At 43.8% G+C, this 20,760-nt stretch overlaps 1 protein-coding gene across 2 annotated transcripts in view; it reads left to right on the forward strand.

Moving 5' to 3' along the window:
* The window catches only part of ATF6 (activating transcription factor 6), a 67,299-nt gene that overhangs the window by 27,361 nt on the left and 19,178 nt on the right, over positions 1–20,760 (forward strand). Inside the window, exon 14 of one of the 2 annotated variants that reach the window (XM_079314156.1) lies at positions 1,456–1,570. In XM_079314156.1, coding sequence (XP_079170282.1) covers positions 1,456–1,570 — 115 coding nt within the window. The remainder of the gene's footprint in view (positions 1–1,455; positions 1,571–20,760) is intronic. The other variant, XM_079314157.1, reaches the window with a different exon arrangement.

Raw genomic sequence — 20,760 nt, forward strand, 5'->3', positions numbered from 1 at the left:
ATGCTGAGGCTGTCCTGGAGCTGCTAAGAACATAGAACAGATTTCCAGTTCCTCCTAGAGCCACCAGCTATTAGGTGCTCCATGAAATCACAGAATCACAGGGTAGTTTGGGTTGTAAAGGACCTCTGGAGATCTCTAGTCCAACATTCTGCTCCATCTCAGGAGTGGCTTTCTGGCCCTTGAAGTTCTCCTGAATGAGTAATCAAGCCCAAATTAGCTCCAAATCAGTCTTTGTTTGCTGTGTGTGGAGGTTGGGATCCCATTCCTCTCTGCATAGTTATGCAGGAAGGGATGTGCAGAGTAGAGCTGCCTGCTCCAAGACTTCCACCCCCAGTTCAGAAGGGGCAACTGGCCTGGCAGGCTGCTTGCCACAGGACTCTGGTAGCAGTGGAAGAGAAGATGGGGACAGCCTGCTCTTACTGCTGCTAGAGAAAGTCTCTAATAATCTAAATAATAATAAATAATCTAAATTAGTCCCCCTAGTTCAGAACCTGGGTCAGCAGGAGACAGCCTGGGAGGGGAGGGATGCCTGGTCAGTGTCCTTGCCACAAACACACAGTGTGTTGTTAAAGTGGAGGAAATTTCAATGACAGGTTGAAGGTCCAGCTAATGGTTTCCCTGAGTACAGCCTTCCAGTGTGATTAAATAAGTTAGTTTGGAATGGGATTGGGGAAGTATAAATGATAGCAGTATATGCTAGGAATTTCTCACCTTTCCAAGATAAACAGTGGATAAGTACCATGGTTAAAGGACTTACCAGTGTTTTGGCTTGGAATGGTTTAGAGCATCTTTTCCTTGTGCCTCATATGTGTAAGATGAGAACCGTGGAAAAGATAAGCCAGAATTTGGCTGGTGAATATCTTATTTTTGCTCCTCTGTCTCAATTGGAAATCAAGAGCAAACCTATGAGTTGATCAGGGGAAAAATCTTTTGAGTTGACCAGAGGACACAGCAGAACAAAAAAAAAATAGGTGTGTAAGAAAGAAGGGGGATTTGTCATTTGACAGTAAATTGAAAGCTCTGTTTAAGCTTAACTTCGCACTTCTTTCAATTTCAGTGGTTTGGATTCTTAGCAATAAAAGAAAATTATTAAATTATTTGTTATTTTATTTCAGAATGAAATTTTATCCTTAAATGTATTTTCAAAAGTCATCACAGTTTTTCAGACACTTTAGGTTGAAACTTTTTTTCCTGTTGAGCTAGGCTTTTGCTGGCCTCAGAACCACAGACAAAAACAAATATGGAAAACTTTGCCACAGCAAGACCTTTGAAGCACCTTGAACTTTCAAAAAATGCAGAGTAGTTTCATTGTCTTTACCTGTGTTCTGTTTGTCTCATTTTTCTTTCAGTGGATGAAGGGCTGCAGTTTCTTTAAAAAGCAGGTTTCAAAGTCATTGTCTCCGTGGAATTAGCTGTCTTGTCTACAATAATTCCCTTTGCCCTTCCCTATTTCAGCAGGAACTCAGGGAATGAGCTGCAGGTGTATTATGCCTCTCCCAGGAGCTATCAGGACTTCTTTGAAGCCATTCACCGGAGGGAGGACACGTTCTACGTGGTGTCATTCCGCAGAGTAAGTGTGCCACCTTCCACCTGTGCCCCTAAAACTGCTGCTAGCAGCTGCCAAGGGTGGCTTAGTCCTGATTGAAGGTAAATCTCTTCCTTCTGAAAGGATGCTTTGAAATAACATGGCCAGATCATGGGCTTTGCAAAACATGCCCATCACGTTGGGAATGGAAAGAGCTTTGCAGAAAATATTGTAGTGCCAGGGCAAGACAACCCAAAATTGCATGAACCCTGTGGTTCAACACACATTAGAGCTACTTAATAGGGGTACAAACTTTTTGTGCTTCTGGGTATAGGAACAAAAGCACCCTCTGCATCAATTATTGTTAACACAGTTTTTGTCTTCCTCTAAAACTCTTACATTTGCAGTTTCATGTGTCACATACTGCAGCTGTACAGGGCTGTGTGCAGGGCCACAATTTTTCTGCTGTTTGTGACTTGTGAGTTGGCACAGATGAGCAGGTTTGCTGTCTGTGCTGAGATACAGCAGAGGCTCGTGCTGCAGCTTTGTCAGGCACAGCCTCACATCTGCAGCACAGTTAGTGATGGTAAAAGCTGCTATAAAATGGAATTTCAGGTGTCTGATGGCACTTTGTGCACTGCAAGCCTGACTAGGGTCGAAGCCAGGGCAGCTGCAGCAGTGAGAACATGGTTGGGATCTGGTGATGGAAATTATCAAGGTAAATAGTGGTTGAAACACCAACCTGGAGCTGGAAGAATTTCTTCTCTGCCTTCTGCAGAGGTCTTGATGAGTCATTAGATGTGTCTCTGATGCACGTTGGGGGTCTTGCTGAGCCTCCTGCCCTGTCATTTTTCAGTGAGGGTTAGATGAGAATTGCTCTGTGCATGTTCACACCCAGCTGTGATCTTCCCTGCAAAGCTCTATTTGTCTCCTCTCCACAGGGGTGTCCCCAAGGTCTGGGGGACCAGTAGTGGCCACGACAGCAGCTCTCCCAGCTAAAACCAGTTCTTGTGAGAGCACACAGATAAGCACAGCTAGTTTTAGCAGTTCCTGTGTTGTCAGAACTACCAATCTACATATGCCATAGGTACCCAGGTAATACAGCCCTGTTCCACCTGGTGCACAGAAAGTTTCTTCATTTGTGAGGTGCATGTCTGTAGAAAAGGTTCAGGCAAAACAAAAATAGTGGTGCTCTTCTTCTTAGGATTAAGGTTTTATGCTGAATAGAAATACGAGGTTAGTTTCCAGTCTTGGGATTACTGGTTGTGTCACAAGGCTGGAATTTTGTTATTAAATGCTTGGCATGTTCTGCTGTTCTTTCAGCTAGCAACACAAATATAGCCAGCACCAGGCTCCACATATCCTGAGGATGAGAAGAAGGGAGAGGAGAATAAAAGTTTTCCTGGAAGCTCTGAAGACAAAGCAGAGCAGTGGAGCTCTGCACTCAGGCCATTGCTCCAGCCCACCTGAGTGCTGTTCATGTCCATAGTCCTGTTTACACTGTCGGGTTAATGACCTGGAAGTTGTCAGCTCTCATTTCAAGCTGCAGTGCTGTCCTTGGAAACAGTGAGCCTTGTGCCACAGAGTCCCTGCAGCTCGCTCTGCTGTCTTGCAGGGCCAGCTGGGGGGCCTTTGAAACCCTTCTATGAAGTTTATTTGGTTGCAAAGCTTTTGGTATTTCTGTTTTATGAATGAAATGTTCTCAAATAGAAGGCACTTTCATGCATTACCTCATTTATTGTTTTAGCAGGGCAAACCTGATCTAGCAGCAGGCTCTGCCCTGAGGCACTTTTCAATGATTTGCTTGGATTCCTTTGTGAGTGCAGAAGAAAGGACACCCGAGGGGTGCCATCAGCAGGGCCCCAGCCTGGGAGGTGCCCTTTCACCTCCTCCTGGGGATTGCTGACTTCATTTTCTCTGGCCCACAGCTCCCCTTTCAGTGCTGATTAGGAGCTGGGAGGGGGCTGGTTCCTCCCCAGAGCTGTCCCACAGCTCACTTGTGCTGCTTGGCTTGTCCAAGTGAGGAGCCCAGGCCTGGAGATGAAAGGTTTTGTTCTCCTCTCTCACTGTTTGCCCTGCAGACACTCCCCCACACTTAATAAGCTGTTACAGCCCTGGAACGTAAAAGCCAGAGCAAGAATCATGCAGTTCAAAGTTTCAGGGAGTGGGTGGTTCTGTGGAAGGTGGGACTGTGGATCTCAGGAGTTCCCTTCCACCGATGTCCCTGGATCCTCTGTCCCCATTTCCTGCTCTATGCCCATGCATCTGATAAAATTTAATGGTTTTTCTGTCTTCTCACCTGCTCTGCAGGAGCTGAGCTCTGAGTTCCTTGGATTTTCTAGAAAATGGGATTTGCTAGGGCTGCCCCTGCCTCTTGCATGGTAGGACTCAGACAAGACTTCTGGAAGTGGAGGGTTGGGAAGCAAAGCTCCTGCACACTGTGTGTTCTTCTGGTGATGCTTGCTACCTGTAAGACTGAGATTCCCATGATCTCAGCAATTTTATTTTCTTGCCTTTCCTTGGAAGGCTTGCAGGTCTGCATATTTACAGTTGAAGTTTACATGGATTTTTTGGTTTTTTTCCTTTTTAAGGAGGAGAGTGGAAAATAAAGTAGCATTTGGATCAGCTGAGTCCATAGAAGAAGCAGGGCTTTTGCTCTGGGTGCCTACAGAAATTAATTTGTTGCTATTTTCAGGAGAATCTGTAATATCATTTTTAAACAAGAGGAGCCTGCTGCTCTGCCAAGCCCTTAGATTTCTGCTTTGTAATGTCTGTGACACCAGGTCTGCCTGATGTGTCCTAAAAGCCCAGTGGAGTGTGGATACAAAGCCCAGCTGGTGGATCTGAGGTGCTCTCCCTGCAGGGAAGGGACACCTGGCTGCCTCTCTGTGAGCCTGGCACCCACACAGCTCTGCCAGAGCTCACATCTGGGGTGCCACAGACTGCTCACTGAGATTGTTTCCACAATTACCTGAGTAGCTAGCTTAATTTGAAAAGTAATTAAATAAATCATTGGAGAAAACAAATCCCTTGCAATTTACTTTGGCCTGTAAATGCTGCTGGAGATCATTTCCACCCTGGTGTGGTTAGGATCTGAGTCCCCACAACTTGGAATGATTAAGCAGTAGATTTCTCCATCCTGGAAGGTTCACTCAGTGACCCTTTGATGACATCTCTGCAGACTTATTTAAGGACAGTGACATTTTTGGGGTCTAAGAATGTAATTACTATTCTTAAGGAAAACACAGTTTAAAGTTTAATTCACTTGGGAAATCCAGAGGACTGCTGGCATTTCCTCTCACTACTTTCTCTATTTCAAAGCACAAATGTCTCCTAATATCAAAGTTTGCCACTTGCATATATTGCAGTGCATAAAGAGTATCTTACAGTAGAATGTAGTAAAAAGTAGATATTAAATGGTGATTCTGTTTGTTAGAGCAAGAGTGATGCTGGTCCTGTGGGAATCAATGGCAAAGCCTTTACCAATGGCTGTAAGACCAGGATTTTGTTTTATAAATTTCTGCTTCAGTGCCATAAACCATAGAGCTTCAGGGAAACCTCTTATTATGAAAGTAAATTTCTGCTCCTACAAGCCAACATCTGCAGTAAGCATTTAAGGGTTTCTCAAGTTCTGCAAACAATTTTTTGCTGAAATGAATAAGCCAGATTTCAATCAGAACTTTTGTTCTTTCTTTGTTTGCTCGGAATAAAAATGTCTTAGGTTGTGATGTGCTTCTGTTGGTAATAAGCCTGTGCTGTGCTAATTGTATTTGAGATGATATAATTGTATTTGGAGTGATCTTTTACTTTCAGGAGGTGAAGATTATAAAGCCTGGCTTTGTAAAATATATTTTATATGACATGCTTGCACAGCAGTTTGCTGTGCTGCACACACTTCTGGCAGCAATGATTTGAATATATCAGAACTTGAGGCAAGCTCCAATTCACTGCACTCCTGATGCCATCCACATCCTGCAGGCAAAACTGCTCTGTAAGAAGTTGGCTCCAGATGGTGTTTCACAGCCAGAAATTCAGTCCTAACATATACTTTCCTCCTAGTTTGTTGCACTTGACAATGGGTGGTTTTTACTGAAGGTGGAGTTTTCTGCTGTTGAATTTCTTGCGGATTTCTGCAGGATGGGAGGTGTAATTTGGTGTTTCATTCAGATGAGTTGATCAGACCCACATAGTCCTGCTGCTCTGGAGACAGAGCAGCTCTTCTGTATGTTTGAGCCCTGTGGATCTGCAACTGGTGAAAGTTAACATGCAGATTTTTGAAATATTTTTACAAACTACTCTTTTTCCTGTGGAGCCTGACCTTAGCTTTTCAGAGGAAAAAGGTCACTTTATCCCAGAATTGTAGGATTTTTATATCTTGTCCTATATTTTATAAATGTGCTGAGAAGAATGTGTGATAAAAGAACTGAGGCTCAGGGCATGGTATCCATGATAAAATTGTCTGTCCTTTTCAAAGCAGAGGTCACCCTTCAGCCTGGCTTCTCTCTGATGCCAGTTCTTGCCTCTCTGGGAGAACTGGAGGAAGCAAACAGTGTGATTGTGCTTCAGCATGCCCTGGAGCTCAGTGAGTCAGCCTCTGTCAAACTACAGCTGTATTTGACTTTCAAATATGAAAATCCATTATGAAAACCTCCTGTTTCCATCTAAGTGTTGCTAGTGAAAATTAAGTCTGGCCTGTTGCAGTCTTTGTTACAAATTCCCTCTTTTTTGGCCAGGCTTTGGATTCTTTCTGTGTCAGGGAATTTTCTCCTTTGGAATCCCTGGTGAGAAAACAATGAAGCAAGCTTTCTTTCTGGTCTTTCTTCCTTTCTGATATGGAATATTTCAGGTAGGTGGCAGAGGTGACTTTCCAAGGTGGTGGGGAGAAGGTTTCTCTGTGCTCTTCCTTTGCTTTGATTCCTTTTTTCTGTTCTTAGTTCCTGCTTGGAGAGCTGCTCCTACTCGGGGAATCTCTCTCAAGGCATTTTGGAAGTAAAGTCTTAGTCACTCTGATTTTTATCTCCTTGGGTCCCTTTGAACCCCACTGTCCTCCAAATAAAGTTGAGAATGGATGTGGTGTTGAGGACAGATGTATAAGCAAAGGCAGAAAAGTCAACTGGGATGTCTGGCATGAGGCAAAAGCCCCTCTTGGATTTTCTGTGTATAGTCTTGATTCCTTTGTCCTCTCCATGGTTGCTGGAACTTCATGAATCATATTAATATTGACCTTCTTTACGTGTCCCAGATCTAACTAATACTTTTGTTATTTTTAAACTAGCATTTGGAAGGACAACATACACAGCAGATAATTATAGTGAAAATAAAACATGCCACAAGAAATGTCTGAGGAAGCCAAAGCGGTTGCAGAGAGACGTGATCAGTAATAGCATACATGTATTTAAAATGTGCTGCATGCTTGAGAGACAAAGAGCTGTGGGCAAGAAGGAAAGGAAGATTGTGGGGTTTGGAAAACCTCTGTGAAAGACCCATGCTTATGAAATTGGTGTGGACATGGACTAGAGAAGTATAATTGGGAAGCATGGGAGGAAGATGTGATTATACAGTGGGAATTGTCTCAGTAAAGGAAGTGGCAGCAGTATCTCACTTAATGAGGACAGAATTAGTACAGAAGAGATAATTGCTACCAGCAAAGTGAGCAGGAGCACAAGTCTGTCCACAGACAATTAATTTGTGTTTAGTTAGAGCAGGTGGTGAAAATGTGTAGCTCTGAAGCAGTTCCCTTCCTTCAGGAAATAACCCAAGTTCAGTAATGCATTAATAATACTTTAATTTTGCCAGATAATGGTGCATCTTTCTTTAGTGATAACATGGTATGCATTGAAAATTTACTGAGGTTATTGTGAACAGTTCCCAGAAGGGAATGATGGGCTCTTGCTTGTGATCTGTAGCAGTATTTAATTATGGGATCAATGCTGACCTAGCCCTAACTGTACAGAGACATAAATGATACCTTCAGCTCTGGAGCTGCAGCAGCCAGTGAGACACTGACTTGAGTCTGGTAGGAATGAACTGCTTGAAAAAATTACATTCCTGATACTTCCTTTGCCCTGAGAGACAGTGCATGCAGAGAGCATTTTAAAGTACCCATGCTTGCTTTCTTAGTTTCACACTTGCACAGCTTCAGACTAGTGATACTTTTCTGTTCCTTTTCAGTTTTTATATCTGACTCTCTAGAGTCTGTATAAAAGTAAAGCATGCAGAATTGAGATGGGTTTGGTTTCATTAGTGTCCTACCTTTTAGCAAATGTTAATCATTACAGTGTTACATTTGAGACCATTATTTAAAATCTTAGGCACACTTTTAGAGTTAATTCTGGACACATGAAGTTATGTGCTTCCAATTGGAATTAATCCTTTTGCCAGATTTTTAGCTGGACAGCACACAGAGCTTATTTTATGAAGTAAGAGCCCAGGTGCTGTTGTGAGTATGTGCAGATTATCATCACCTCCCACTGGACTGAACAGAACTCTTGCAGCTTCCAGGTTCTATTTTTAAATAACTGACACTCCTAGGACATGAAGTGTGGTAGAATTCACTGTACATTTTTGTCTTTAAACTGGCTTTGAAACTGCTTGAAAGTGGAACATAAAACTTCTTTTCAACTTCTGGGTCTCCTAGTTGCTTGTGCTCTCTCTGCTGGGATGGTGATGGGAGTGAGAAGAGCTCCTTTTGCCTCATTTTTGGCATGTTGCTCCTCACCCTGCAGCTGGACAAACTCCACTTTTGCCAGCACATTTGATAGAGACTCTTGGGCTTTGAGTTAGTGAGTAAGAATTGGGAATGCCGTGGGCTAAGCTGAGAGATCCTTCACACTGGAAAGCACTGTTCAGGAAATCCTCTTTGTGTTTGGATTGCAAATGTTCAAATGTGCCTGTGAACAATTCTGGCACTTGAAAGTGCTTTTGGTGGAGGGAAGGCAGAGCTGTGCAGGAGGGACATGTGCACAGTTCGAGCAGTGTGCTGCACCATGAGGGTGGTGGAGGAGCCTGCTGGCTACCTGCCATGGGCCACTACAGCATTGCACAAGTGGTTGTTACTGTAAATTGGTTCCATGACTCTCCAAAATAAGGTAGGAAGTGCCAGCTGCCTCAGAGAGGGTTATATCCAGTGTGAGAGAGGTCAGAGAAGGTGCACAAGCCTTCCTCTCAGGATCTGAGTCCTGCCTGCCAGGGCCCTGAGTGTTCAGCAGGGCTCTCCTCTGAGGCTCTACAAGTGCACACTCCCAAGCTGTTCCTCAGCCTGGAGATTCTTAGGTTGAGTCACTTGTTAGCATCTGGGAGGCCCTTGTTTAATCTCCTTTCTAGGAAATCAGCCTGGAGCTCTTCTCCTCTCTAAGAACAGTCCCAAGCTCTCAGACCTGCAGTTTTCCATCAGCAGCTCTGTTGGGTGATCAGTGGGCAGGTGGCTCCAGGAAAAGGTGGCTGAAAAAAACAAAACATTTTGCTGTCTCAAGTGATCTGGGGCCAGCATCTCCAGAAGGATATCTCCTTCATATCAGGGAAACAACACTGTGGGCTTCTCTTTGCTCTTGCTGGACCATGTTTGGCATTTGCTGACCAGCTGCTCAGAATCTAGGCATGAAGTTTCCTGACTGCTCAAGACATGTACAAAAAACTAGACATAAACATGCTTTCATTTGGAGAAAAGCAACAGATGCAGCAGTTTGCATGGTGTAAAATTTTGGCAAAATCTGGTGATTGCAGCTCTAGGAGAATAAGAGAAAATGTAAAGAAACTACATTTGCACAACCAGAAAGAAACTTTAGATTTAGGCTAAACACAGGTGTGGTACTACAGATGCTGAAAAAAGGGTGTGAAGCCAGCTGGGTAAACAGCAATGTGGTGACAGGTATTTCCATTTCAGGGAAGAGTTGGTTGGTGTTGGCTTGGTATGGCAGTCCAGGAGGAGGATATTGCCCACAGCATGGCACTTGTCAAAAGGATGTAAGAAATGCATGTAAAAAGCATGTATGGCCCTCAGTCTCATTGTAATGCACACATGCAGTGTAAAGAGTGCAGGATAGCCAGAGAGCAGGACCTGAGATCCTGTAAGTTCTGGAATAATGACCATTTAATTCCCTACAGCATTCCATCCGTCCTCTGCTCTCCTGGCAGTTCTTACCAGCACTGTCCAGCAGAGTAGAACCTCTTCACATGAATCAAAACTCACACCCTTATGACTTAGTCTCTTCAAATCCTGATGGTTGATTTGAGAATTTACCTGTTTGCTTATAAAGGTCACTTCCAGTACTTTAATTCTCCTAGGAAACAAGCATCTTGAAACAAGACTGGTGTGGATTGAAAGAAGGAAACCAGAAGGAAACTTGTGCCTCAGCTTTGGCACCTTCTGTCCAGTTCTACAAATCACCTCCAACTGCTTGCAGAGCTTTTTTTGTTTGAAAATGCCCTGACAAAGCCTTGGTGCAGCTGCCTGGGCTTGTAGGAAGTTGCAGTGCTGAATCTGTCCCATCAGAGGATGTGTTGCTGTGCTCCTGGTCTGGGTTTCCCTGCCAGTAATGGCCTGTGCAGTTGTTACAGGGCTGATAAGGTATTTTTGGTTTTGATGAGCTGAGGTAATGAAGAGAGTAGTGACTACACATATTGAACTGATTAATGGCAATCTGAGTGGCCCTCCAGCTAGAAGAGAAGATTTGGGTTGGTTACTTCAGGATGCTCAGTAACTCTGATATTTTGCAGAAATTGTGAGTCCAAGATGCTCAGTTGTTTTGTGTAGAATTAAAACCAGTACAGTAGTAAGAAAAGAGGGAAAGGTTCAGAGGGAAGCATAATTCAGGTGATTAATAAAGTGCCCATGCAACTGATGTAGCAAAATCAATTATTTTGCCATAGTATTTGTACCCTCAATGTCCAAGAGCCACTCATGTACGTACTCATCTAAAACTGTTCATGCATCATTCCTCACATCTTTATTCTAGGATTAGAATTCTGGTAGAGCTCTCCTTGACCTGAAAGTGCCCTGTATTTTGCAACAAAAAAGCTGGAAACTCCAGTGGCTTGGTGAAATGTTGTCAATGAGGCATTTAATTTTCAAAGGCCACATTTATGAAAACAGAGCTTCTGTGGTTCTCTGATATGGTTGCATCATACTTTGTAGGATGTTTGTAGAAAATGTTGAAATTAACTCAAGACTTCTTGTTCCAGGAGCAAAATGTACCTGATAGAACAGTTGAAGGCAAAAGTCTTTACTGCATGCTGCTGGCACATGTCAAGTGAGAAGTGCACTGATAAAGGCTTAGGTTTGCTTAATTTGCAGTGTTCCTCTCATACTTCTGTTTTACTTCCTTAATTTCTTCACATCTGGCTTTCTTTCTTAAATCATTTCACAGATTGTTGTTGCTACTTTACAGACTACCAGGCACCACAAATTCTCAAGCACCACTCAAGGCTCCTTCTCTGCTAAATGGAGCCAGAAAAGCTCTTCTCAGTTTTCCCCACCTATCCCAAACACCTCCCATTGTGTGGACTGGATTTCCTTCCAGAGGTACCTTTCCTTCTATAGGTTTTAAAAAGAGCCCAGACAACTTTGTGAACCAGCTGAAGCTGGAAAAAATTAATCTCACCCTGAGTGGGGAGATGAAAGGCTTTTATTTGCTCGAGCTGTTATGTTCTAAATGTGGTGGGGAGCTGGCAAGTACTGATAGAAGAAAACATATTACTGTGCAGGAAGAGAACACAAGCCTAGCCTGAAAGCTACAGCTTGATGTCTTCTGAGTGGCGTGCAGGCAAGCATCTCCACGTTTTTATCTTCCCAAAGCTGACCTTTCCCTCTCTTTTATCTAATCTGGTGCCTGTGATCTCACTAATTCAATTGCAGTGGCAGACAGGCAGTTACTCACATGCACAGAGCTGGACAAGGAGTGTGATGCTCATGCACCAGTTTGTGCCTCTGTTGAGCCATTCTCAGGCTTCAGAGCAGGATCCATGTGAGCTGTTGTCAGAAGAGAAAGCTTTTTCTGTGGAAGCTGCTGTTTCCTACCAGCTGTACAACATACAAGTGCAGGTGGCTTGTGTGATGGCTGGTACAGCACTGTAGTGCTTCACACTGTTCAGAACTGATGGTTTGTTTTCTTCCTGAGCTATGTAATCAGACCCCAAGACTTTTTAAGGGTAAAGGCCAGTGAGTCATTCCCAGGATTTGTCAGAGAATTAGAGTTCCTGTTGTCCATGCCAGTTCCTGGGCTGTGAGTACTTAGGCCCCTCTTTGGGCCATTTTGTTGTCATGGTGGGAAAACAGCCTGAGGAGTTCAGGGAACTTTCAAGAGAATCTGACAATGCCAGAGGCTGGCAGGGAAGGAGAAGGAGCCCTCTTGTTTTAGGTGGTCATGGAGATCAGACTGCTCAGGCTGTGCCCAGCCATTCTGAACTGCACTTAGGGTAGCTTGGGGTGAGTAATGAAGAATCCTCAGTGGCAGGCATCTTTTTTGCTTCCAAGTATGAGTTAATAATGCACCGTATATATACTTTTAAGACATTTTCCATCAGATTGCTTTATTGTTTTGGTTTCAGGGGTTCTTTCTGGGGGAAAATGCTAAGTTTTTATAATCCTTTTTCCTGCATAAAATGATCTCTGTTTCTAAAAACTGATTTATGTCTTCCTCAGTAAGACTAGAAATTCAAACAGAGCAGACATTTGGCAAAAAATCTGGAGTCAGAATTGAGATTCAGAAGTGAAACTTAGCTACAAAAGTGAAAAGTGGGAAGTTCATTGAGCTGGGCTAAATACAAACCAGTAGGCAAGAAAAAAAAAGAAAGGGAACTTCATGCTCTCTTAACTGAGATTATTACTAACAGAGGCAATAACTTCTTTAACATTATTATATTGAATATCTCTTTAATTAGAAGAAGCTATTAATAGTTGATGAATCCTTAGCCATACAGATGTTCTGGGATCTGCAGAATGAGAAACATCTTTCCAACAAGCAGCTGTAATACAATACACATTGCACAGCTTAAAATGCTGCCATCCCATTTGGATTCAGCCCACTGCATCCTGATATTAAAACCTCGTTGTCTGTGCAGCAGCACTTGAGGGAAACAGGAGGCAGCTTGGCCTTGGAGCCTCAGCCATGAGTGTGCCAGGGACACAGCCAGCTCTGAGCTGGAGTCATGGCAGGGCTCTGGGTGAGGCAGAAATCCCTGCACTGAACCTGCCTGAGAGGTGTTCATTTCTGTGTTCTGTCCTTGTGTCCCCTGCTGCTCTGTTGTGGCTTTGGCTGCATCTGCCTTGTGGGTGATTATAGTTATATAAAGGTGTTCTTTTATTCAGCTTGGCATGATCTGGAGGGAGGGAAAAGCCACTTTCAGCAGTGAAATCAGAGGAGGGAAAATGTCAGATGGGTAGAGAAGAAAGAGCACCCAATTCCTTATGTTCCACAGAAAGGTGTTTTCAGAGCTGCTTTACCCAGCAGCTGCTGACAATTCAAATCAGACCTGTGCTTTCAAAGCCAAAGGCAGTTTAGTAAAAGTCCTGCCTCTGTTTATAAAGCAGCTTTCTGCTTGTCACCATCATGATAACCTAAAATATAATTTCTTACTGCTGCTTGGGAGGTGATGACCTCCATCTCAGTGGAGTTAACTTTGTAGAGGTTTAGAGGGAGAGTCAGGTACCCTGAGCATATGAGGATGAAGGGTGGAGGGAGGAGGAGATCCCAGAGACTTAACTCACTGTCAGTTGCTTTTTCCAAGAATTTGAGGGACAACAAACACTTCTAACCCAGACTTTCCAGTCTTCTGATGTATTTCTGTGTAACTGATGCAACTTCCACAATTAGGAAAGATTTGTTGCCAATTTCCTGTGCATCTGCTGTGCTCTCAGAGGCAGCATCTCTCTGGCTGCAGATGTGAATTAAGCTGCCACTGTCTGCTCTTGGGCAGTACCATGGGTTAACCCCATCCAGTAAATAAGAACCAGCCACTTGTTCATGCCCTGTCTTCCCACCAGGGGAGAGGAGAACAGGGGGGAAAAAGAGTACACCTTGTAAAAACAGTTTAATAATTAAAATTAAATATGATTATAAAAGTGATAGTAATTAAAATGGAAAGGAGCAAATGATGCACAGTCCAGTTGCTCACTGCCTGCTGCCCAGCCTGTCCCAAGAAGCAATCCTGGCCAGTTCTCCCCAGTTTGTGTACTGGACACAGCACTGTGTGGTGTGAGATATCCCTTTGGCCAGTTTGGGTCAGCTGTCCAGGCTCCTAGCACTGCACCTGCTCACTGCAGAGCATGGGAGAGCCAGAAGTCCTTGATTTGGGATAAGCTTTGCTCAGCAACAGCCAAAAAACTGGTGTGTTATCCATATAAATTCCAAGCAGGCACTGTGCCAGCTGCTAAAAGGAAAAATAACTCTCCCAGTTGAAACCAGGACAGGCACTCAAGGGCAAGCAGCAGCAAGCTGGGGCTGTCCCAGCAGGGAGAAGAGCACCCTGAGTTGGGCTCCCACTGGGCTTGATCTGAGTTTAATTTAGGCTTACTTTATTCTCTCTAGTCATTAGCCTTGCTTTCAATTTGTTTGTTTACCCCTCCCAGTGAATATATTTCCAGCAAGTTGACAACAATCACAGATCAGTGGATGGATGAGGAAAGGGAGGAAGTCTCAATGAGTGGGAGATGTAGGCTGCAGTTGTCATTTTATTCCCTCAAACCAGATCAGAATCCAGCACCTGATACCCTGGCTGCAGAGGACATGTGTGCTCTCTTTGCAAACATATTTTAAGGTAAATCCCAGGTGTTTTAGTCAAGAATGCATCTGTGTGTGCTCAGTTTTTAGGCTAATGGACAGTTGGGTCCTGTTGTGCCAAATGTGCCTTTTAGAATAATTTTTGGAATAATTAACATCTCTAAAATGAAGTTTTGCAGTCTAGTAGTATTTTTACCCAAAACTTTAAATGTAAATTCACCTGTGCACTAGTAATATATATATAATTTTTCTTTGCATGGGAACATGTTTGGATCCACTTAATAGAAGCTGCCTTTCAGATTGAATCCTGCATCTTGTGTCCAAATTCTGACTGTCTCAGCTTCCTTAGCTGAGCTGTCTGAGATGCTGAGTTTGCTGAACTGACAACTGCAGGTGATCTCCTTCTTGGCTTGCAGCTATCTTACATGATGTGGAGCTTGAGTGAGAGGTTTAAATTCTTTTTGTTGCTGCAGAAAGCAAGAAGAGAGTAATTTCAGATCAGGGCTGGCTCTTGTGCCATATGTGTTGTAGGACTAAGCACACTGTGATCTAATTAATTGCTTTGATTTAAAAAAGATTGAAGTCTTGACTCTACTTAGCAGTTGTTTCTGATTAGGATTCTAAAGTTCTCTTGAATCCCCAGCTGCCTGCATGTGTGGGCATTTTTGCTCTGTAAGAAAGCATCCTTTCTCCTGCTTTGAAATGAAATGGTTCTGCCAGAAGAGCATTCAGTCACAGGCTGTGTGACCTTTCCTGGACTTGTGTAGCTATTCCTGAGCTTTTTCTCATGTGTGTTTAACCCTGATTGCTGTCTTTGATATCTTTGTACTCCTGATTGCTATCAGCATCTTTCTTTTCATGAGAGGTCAGCAAGTCAGGGAGAAGGTAAGGTAGAGGTATGATCTTGACAGAGTTCCAAATTGGAGCCAGGTCCTTCTGGGTCTTGGAAATGCTGCTTAGAGGAGCCCTCTGGTGCAGCCTCCTGTGTGGGGGAGGGCTGCTGCTGGCACAGTGAGTTGGCTGTGGCATTGTCAAGTGGGCTCTGAAGAGCTCTCAGGATGGAGATCTCAGCACAAAGCCAGATCAAAGTGTTCTGGCACTTCCCTGTCCTTTGAAGTCAGCTGGAAGGGAAAGCAGAGGACAGCTGTATTAGCAAATGGATTTGGAACCATTTGCAGTGGTAGGTTGAGCCAGCATTTGGAGAAAGCCTGGCATCAATTCCTTTTTAGCCAGGCAGCTTCTGTTTGACAGCAATGTGATGTGAAGAGATCCTGCTCCACTCTCCAAGGAGTGTGCCCATGGCACTGCCCTGTTCTTGTGCACTGGCTGGCTCTGGGTTTGTGTGCTGGGCTGCCAAAGAACAGCACAGCTAAGGTGTTTGCTGAGAGGAGCACCCCCCTCTGTGTGTGCTTTTTGGGGCAGTCTCCAGCCAAACAGTAATTCTGGGAATCCAGGATTTGTCTTCTGGAGAAGACCTGAGGTCGTGCTGACAAGTATAGAAACTTTGGGTTAATGTTTTGTGAGAGAAGCAAAGAATCTGGATTACATCCCTTTTGGTTTTACTGGACTGGATTCACATGCCCTACCTAAATTACATGTTTTTCCAATTACAGATTGCAGTTGCAAAACTAATAGCCTGCAGATGCTATGCAAAAGCAGAGCTCTGCTGCAGTGAGTTATAGAAGGAGGGGTGTTTCTTTTTATGGGTAACAGTAATAAAACAATTAATTCCTTTTGGGTCTTACAACTTTGTAAAATCTGCAAAGACAGTTGACAGACTCAGCTGGGAGTTACAGATGAACTGCATTTCTGTGCTTCTATAGCCCCTGGGAAGGACAGAAAATGGCAGAGAAACATAACTTTCAAGTAATTTGAAGCAAACGTTTATAATTTTATGATGCTGGTTAGATTGAGAGAGCCTTTAGAAGAAAACCTGATCCTTATCAAATGTAATGAAGAAACTTTTCCACCAGTACAAGATGGGATTCTTTTTCCTTCACAGAGACACAGGACTAAGTCATCTAGACATACCTTCTCCAGTTTCTTTTAAAACTTTGATAATTTCCACAAATAACACACAATTTACCAAAGCATTTTCAAGTCCTTTAGAACCTTCCTATATGATTTTAACCCAAACTGTTCACTTAAACATAGAATTCTGTCCCTCACATCCTCTTACTTGGCGTTTAGGAATTTTTTTTAATCTGCTGCCAAACCAAAATGACATCATAGCAAATGCATGCATTGTTCTTTACTTTTGGGCCTGCAGAGCAGTTCTGCAGACTAGTTTAACTGGCAAGATTTCTGTCCAGTCTCTGTCCTGTGCCCTCCATATTCACATGGCCCTTCTCCTTCTTATTCCAATCAAAAAGGAGAAAACTACAAGGAGAAATACATTTATGAGAGAAATAAAGTCCAGATGGGCTTCCTTCACCTCATTCTCCCATGCAGTTGGACTGGCATTGGTGTGGCCCATTCAAGCTTCTGCAAACTAATTTCCTGGGGCATTTCCTATCCAGAGGGCAAGGATGATGGTATTTATTGCCTCTTGTTTTGGATGTCTTGCAAGTCAGAAATGATCCTGAATTAGCTTGGAGAGAAGTGAGGCAGGTTCATGTTGGGTAATTCCAGGAGGAGGGATTTGCAGAGGAACATGGAGATGGAGAGAAGCTGGGAATTCTGCTGCTCTGGTGTGTTTTTAAAAGGATGAAGATGGATGTTTCAGTAGGACAGGAGGTCAGTGAGCCTGTCTTTGCAATGTGCTCATCTTCCACTGCCTTGAGGGAGACTTGGTGCCTTCTCAGAGCCCACTGAGATACCTGACTGCTTCATATTTCAGAGTTATCTTAGGGCATGATTCCTCCTCTTTGGCCTTGTGTGTTGAACAAAAAAAACCCATGAGAATAGAAAAACTGAGCAGTGTATCAATATTTCCCACCTTTCTATGAGCCCTGCTTTACAGCTGCCTTTAGTGCACCTCCACAATTCTTTACAAAGAATACAGTTCCCAGCAGGTCTCTGTTATCCTTAGGAGTCTCCATAACCTTTCTAGTTCTTAATCCAGGAGAGATCCTGTGCTGCTGGTTCTCCTTTAACAGAGAAAACTCCCCAAAGCTGAGCCCTGCTCCTGGACAAGCTGCCTTTGAAGGAAGGAGGGGAAACTGCTCTGAAGGAAGCTTGTGGCAGAGTGAATTTTCCATTCCTCTGAGGTCTCTGGGATTTTCACAAGGCTCTCTGACTCACAGTGAGGTGCTTTCCAGTCAGTTTGATTTTGGAGTCCAGGCCATATCACATCTGGCAGTAGCACAATTTACAATAAAAGGCACTAAAGACTTCTTCATTAAAAGGTCTCTCATGTGGGAACTAAACTGGATAGCAGCTCCTTCTTCTGCAGGACAGTGACTGGAGGCTGTTCCAAAGTGCAGTTAGGTTTTATTTATGAAAATTTGTCTGGGAATGGCAGAAAGGTGTAATCTTACACTAGAGGACATTTTATTGACTGTGGGATGGAGCTATTTCTGGTAAAACACTTAAATAAAAATTGTATCTCATCACTTCATTCCATCACTGTGTGCACAGTATAGGCTGTAAAAACCACCTGTGCACAGAAACACTGGGATTGAAACAGCACTGGAGTGAAAAGGAGCAATTTTGGCAAAAATGAAGGTACAAAAAGAATCTCTATTCCTACTGATTTTTGGAGCCTTCTTGTTCTGGAACAACCTTTTCCCCATCCCTCCAAATGGGCTAAAAACCTAGAAAAGTAATTAGACACTGTGATTAGGGGTTGAATTCTCAATTACAAACTGTTCTTTAAGTGTGCTGCAAATTCCAACTGTGTTAATGTGTGCTGGCTAACACCATGGTTAACATAGGCACAACTGGTACAATTTCAAATTCAGTTCAATGGCACTGCTAAACTCAGAGAGGTAAAGCTGCTCTCAGGGTGTGCTGCAGAGAGTCTGATCCCTTGGGAAATTGTATTGTGGGTTTTCTGTGGCTTCCTTGCAGTCATTATCCCATATTTCACCTGCTCACATGCTCTTCATGTCATGGATTCCCTGTAAGGATCCATGATGAGGTGGGTAAATCTTGGATTTCTGAGGTCTACCTTTACAAAAAGCCTCAGAGACCAACCAAATAAAAGAACTCAACACATCAAATTTAAAAACAAGATTTATTAAGTTCCTGGTATGATGAGCAGGAGTGGTGGCTATGAGTCACAGTTTGTGTAGAAGTTTAAATTGGTTTCCTCTCTTTTTTTTTTTTTTTTTTCCCCCTGTTCTCAAAAACAACAAGATGTAAGGGTCAGAAATGTTTCCAGAGGCCCCCTCTCCTCTGCATTTCTGCCCTAACATTCACTGGTGGCAAAAGCAGTGTTTCAGGAACTTCTGGCATTTTCAGATGGACCACTGCTGCATCCAGTGTGGTGTAACCTCAGGGCACCATATGGTTGCCATCCCCCAAAAGAATCAATAATGAAATTATACAGCCATTTCCTCTACAAATTTGTAAACTTGCATGCACATCCTTTTTGAACTGGCAGAGGCCTGACTCCCATTTTCATCCTGCTCTGTGCTTTGGGAGCTGCTGGAGTAGGTGGGGATCAGCCCCTTGGCTCTGGGTGTGTATTGGTGAGTTCTCTGCCCTGGGGAACAGGCTCCTTTTGTATTCAGGGAGCTGCTGGAATCCAGCCCTGCATTCCTGGGAATGGAGCTCTCAGGTACCATTGCTTGGCCAGCAGCTGTGTGCCAAAGGCCAGGTCAAGGTGAACAGGACAGACACATCACATCTCTGGCAACAGCAAAAGGCCTGAAACAACATCCTGAAATTTTTAAAATGTGTGAAATCTGTAGGAAAAAAAAGCTGGCTCAGGGGGCTCTGTCAACCTAGGGATTTAAGAAGTCTAGCTCCTTGGAGTATTTGTACTCTGAATCATTCTCTCAAGTGACAGGCAGTGTTTTGGGCCTGGGAGAACACATTTTAGTTGCACAGTCTTTGTATTGTCAAGACCATACCTGTAAAGAATGTCCAGTGTTGTGTCAGAGTTGAAGTCCCTAAAGAAGTTCAGAAAAAATAGTGTCAAAAGACTGCATGGATTTGATGCACCATTTTTGTGTGATTAAAAAAGCACTTGTTTTCTCTCTGCTGCATCTTGAGATCACTCTCTAGGTGTGGTCAGAGTGAACAGATAAGTTTCTAAGCTGTCAGGAGGTGCAGAGCACTGCCAGGATGAAAGAAGAAGGGTGGGATGTGGGGCAGCAGCAGCTGTAGTGTGGTCCTGCAACCACAGCAGGAGGATTGAGACTGGAAGAGGTTGAGGCACACAGTTCCCTGGGAGACTTCTTAGTCATAAACAGATGAAAAAATGCCCAGCTCCAGTGTTTGTTTGCTGTGAGAAGCCCTGGGAAGCTGCTGGACAGAGTGCCCTTTGGCATGCCTGGCTCCTGCTGCCCCCTCTGCTCTGGCAGCTGCCTTTGTTGGTTGCAATAGTCTAGCACAGAGCTGGTCTCCAAGGCAATGGGAAAGATCAAATCTCCTCATCAAGTCAAATTACCAGAACAGCACATTAAAGTTTTCCTTTGGTATTTTAATCCAGTCTCCTCGGCGCTTTTATTGCTGTAAAGCAGCAAATGTCACTTGTTTTTGCAAAAGGTTATCCTTGGTTTGCCAGAGATGGGTCTCTTAACAAAGAGCAGGGCTCCTGGGGACATGTTGACAAAGTCTTTGTGGGCTGGGGGCTGTGCTCCTGAGCCTTGGCCCCATGGATCACATCTGTGCTTTGCAGGGTCTGTGTCCAAGCCCTGGGAAGGGGCTGGGGCTGGGCAGCACAGGCAGATGTGCTGTGTGCTCCAGCAAAGCACATCTCAGCCAAGTGTCCTTAATTAGGACCTCAGAAAAACCTTTTCAAAATCACTTCTCCATACCTAAGCACAACAGCTGAGAAGGTAAGAAGGGTCTGGGGGAATTGGTTTGACAGATGGAAACCCCTGGGACAGGAGGAAGGACAGCTCCTGCTGGGAGTGCAGAGCCTTGGGGAGCTGGAAATCCACTCCTTTGTGTCCTGTGTCACACAGGCTTCCCTCAAATGTGTGCACCTCTCCTCCAGACACTGCCTGCAGTGTTTTCCTCCATCATGGGCATACTGTGAGGGTTAATTCCTGTGTGTTTCTGTCACACAGTGAAGCAGGGGTGGAGGAGGTGCTGTGGCTGATGGGATATGCATTGCAAAACCCAAAACAGGCAATATAATATGACCAGTTTGTTAAATTTCAAAACCAAGAGTCCAGCTTAGAAGTGAAGGTGATGGTTAAGAAACATAATGAAATAAAAAAGAGCCATGCCTGGCATTTTTTTCTCTGTTTAATGAAACCTCATGGTATGCAGTGATGATGCTTTGTTCACAACCTTAAAATTATGAGAGTTAAGACCAATTTTTTAACAAAAAAATGGAAATGAAAGCTAAAATGTCTCCATATTTTCATGCATCTGGGTACCAAACCACATGTCATGAGACTG

The sequence above is a fragment of the Erithacus rubecula genome (genome assembly GCF_903797595.1).
Source record: "Erithacus rubecula genome assembly, chromosome: 10".
Lineage (NCBI taxonomy): Eukaryota > Metazoa > Chordata > Aves > Passeriformes > Muscicapidae > Erithacus > Erithacus rubecula.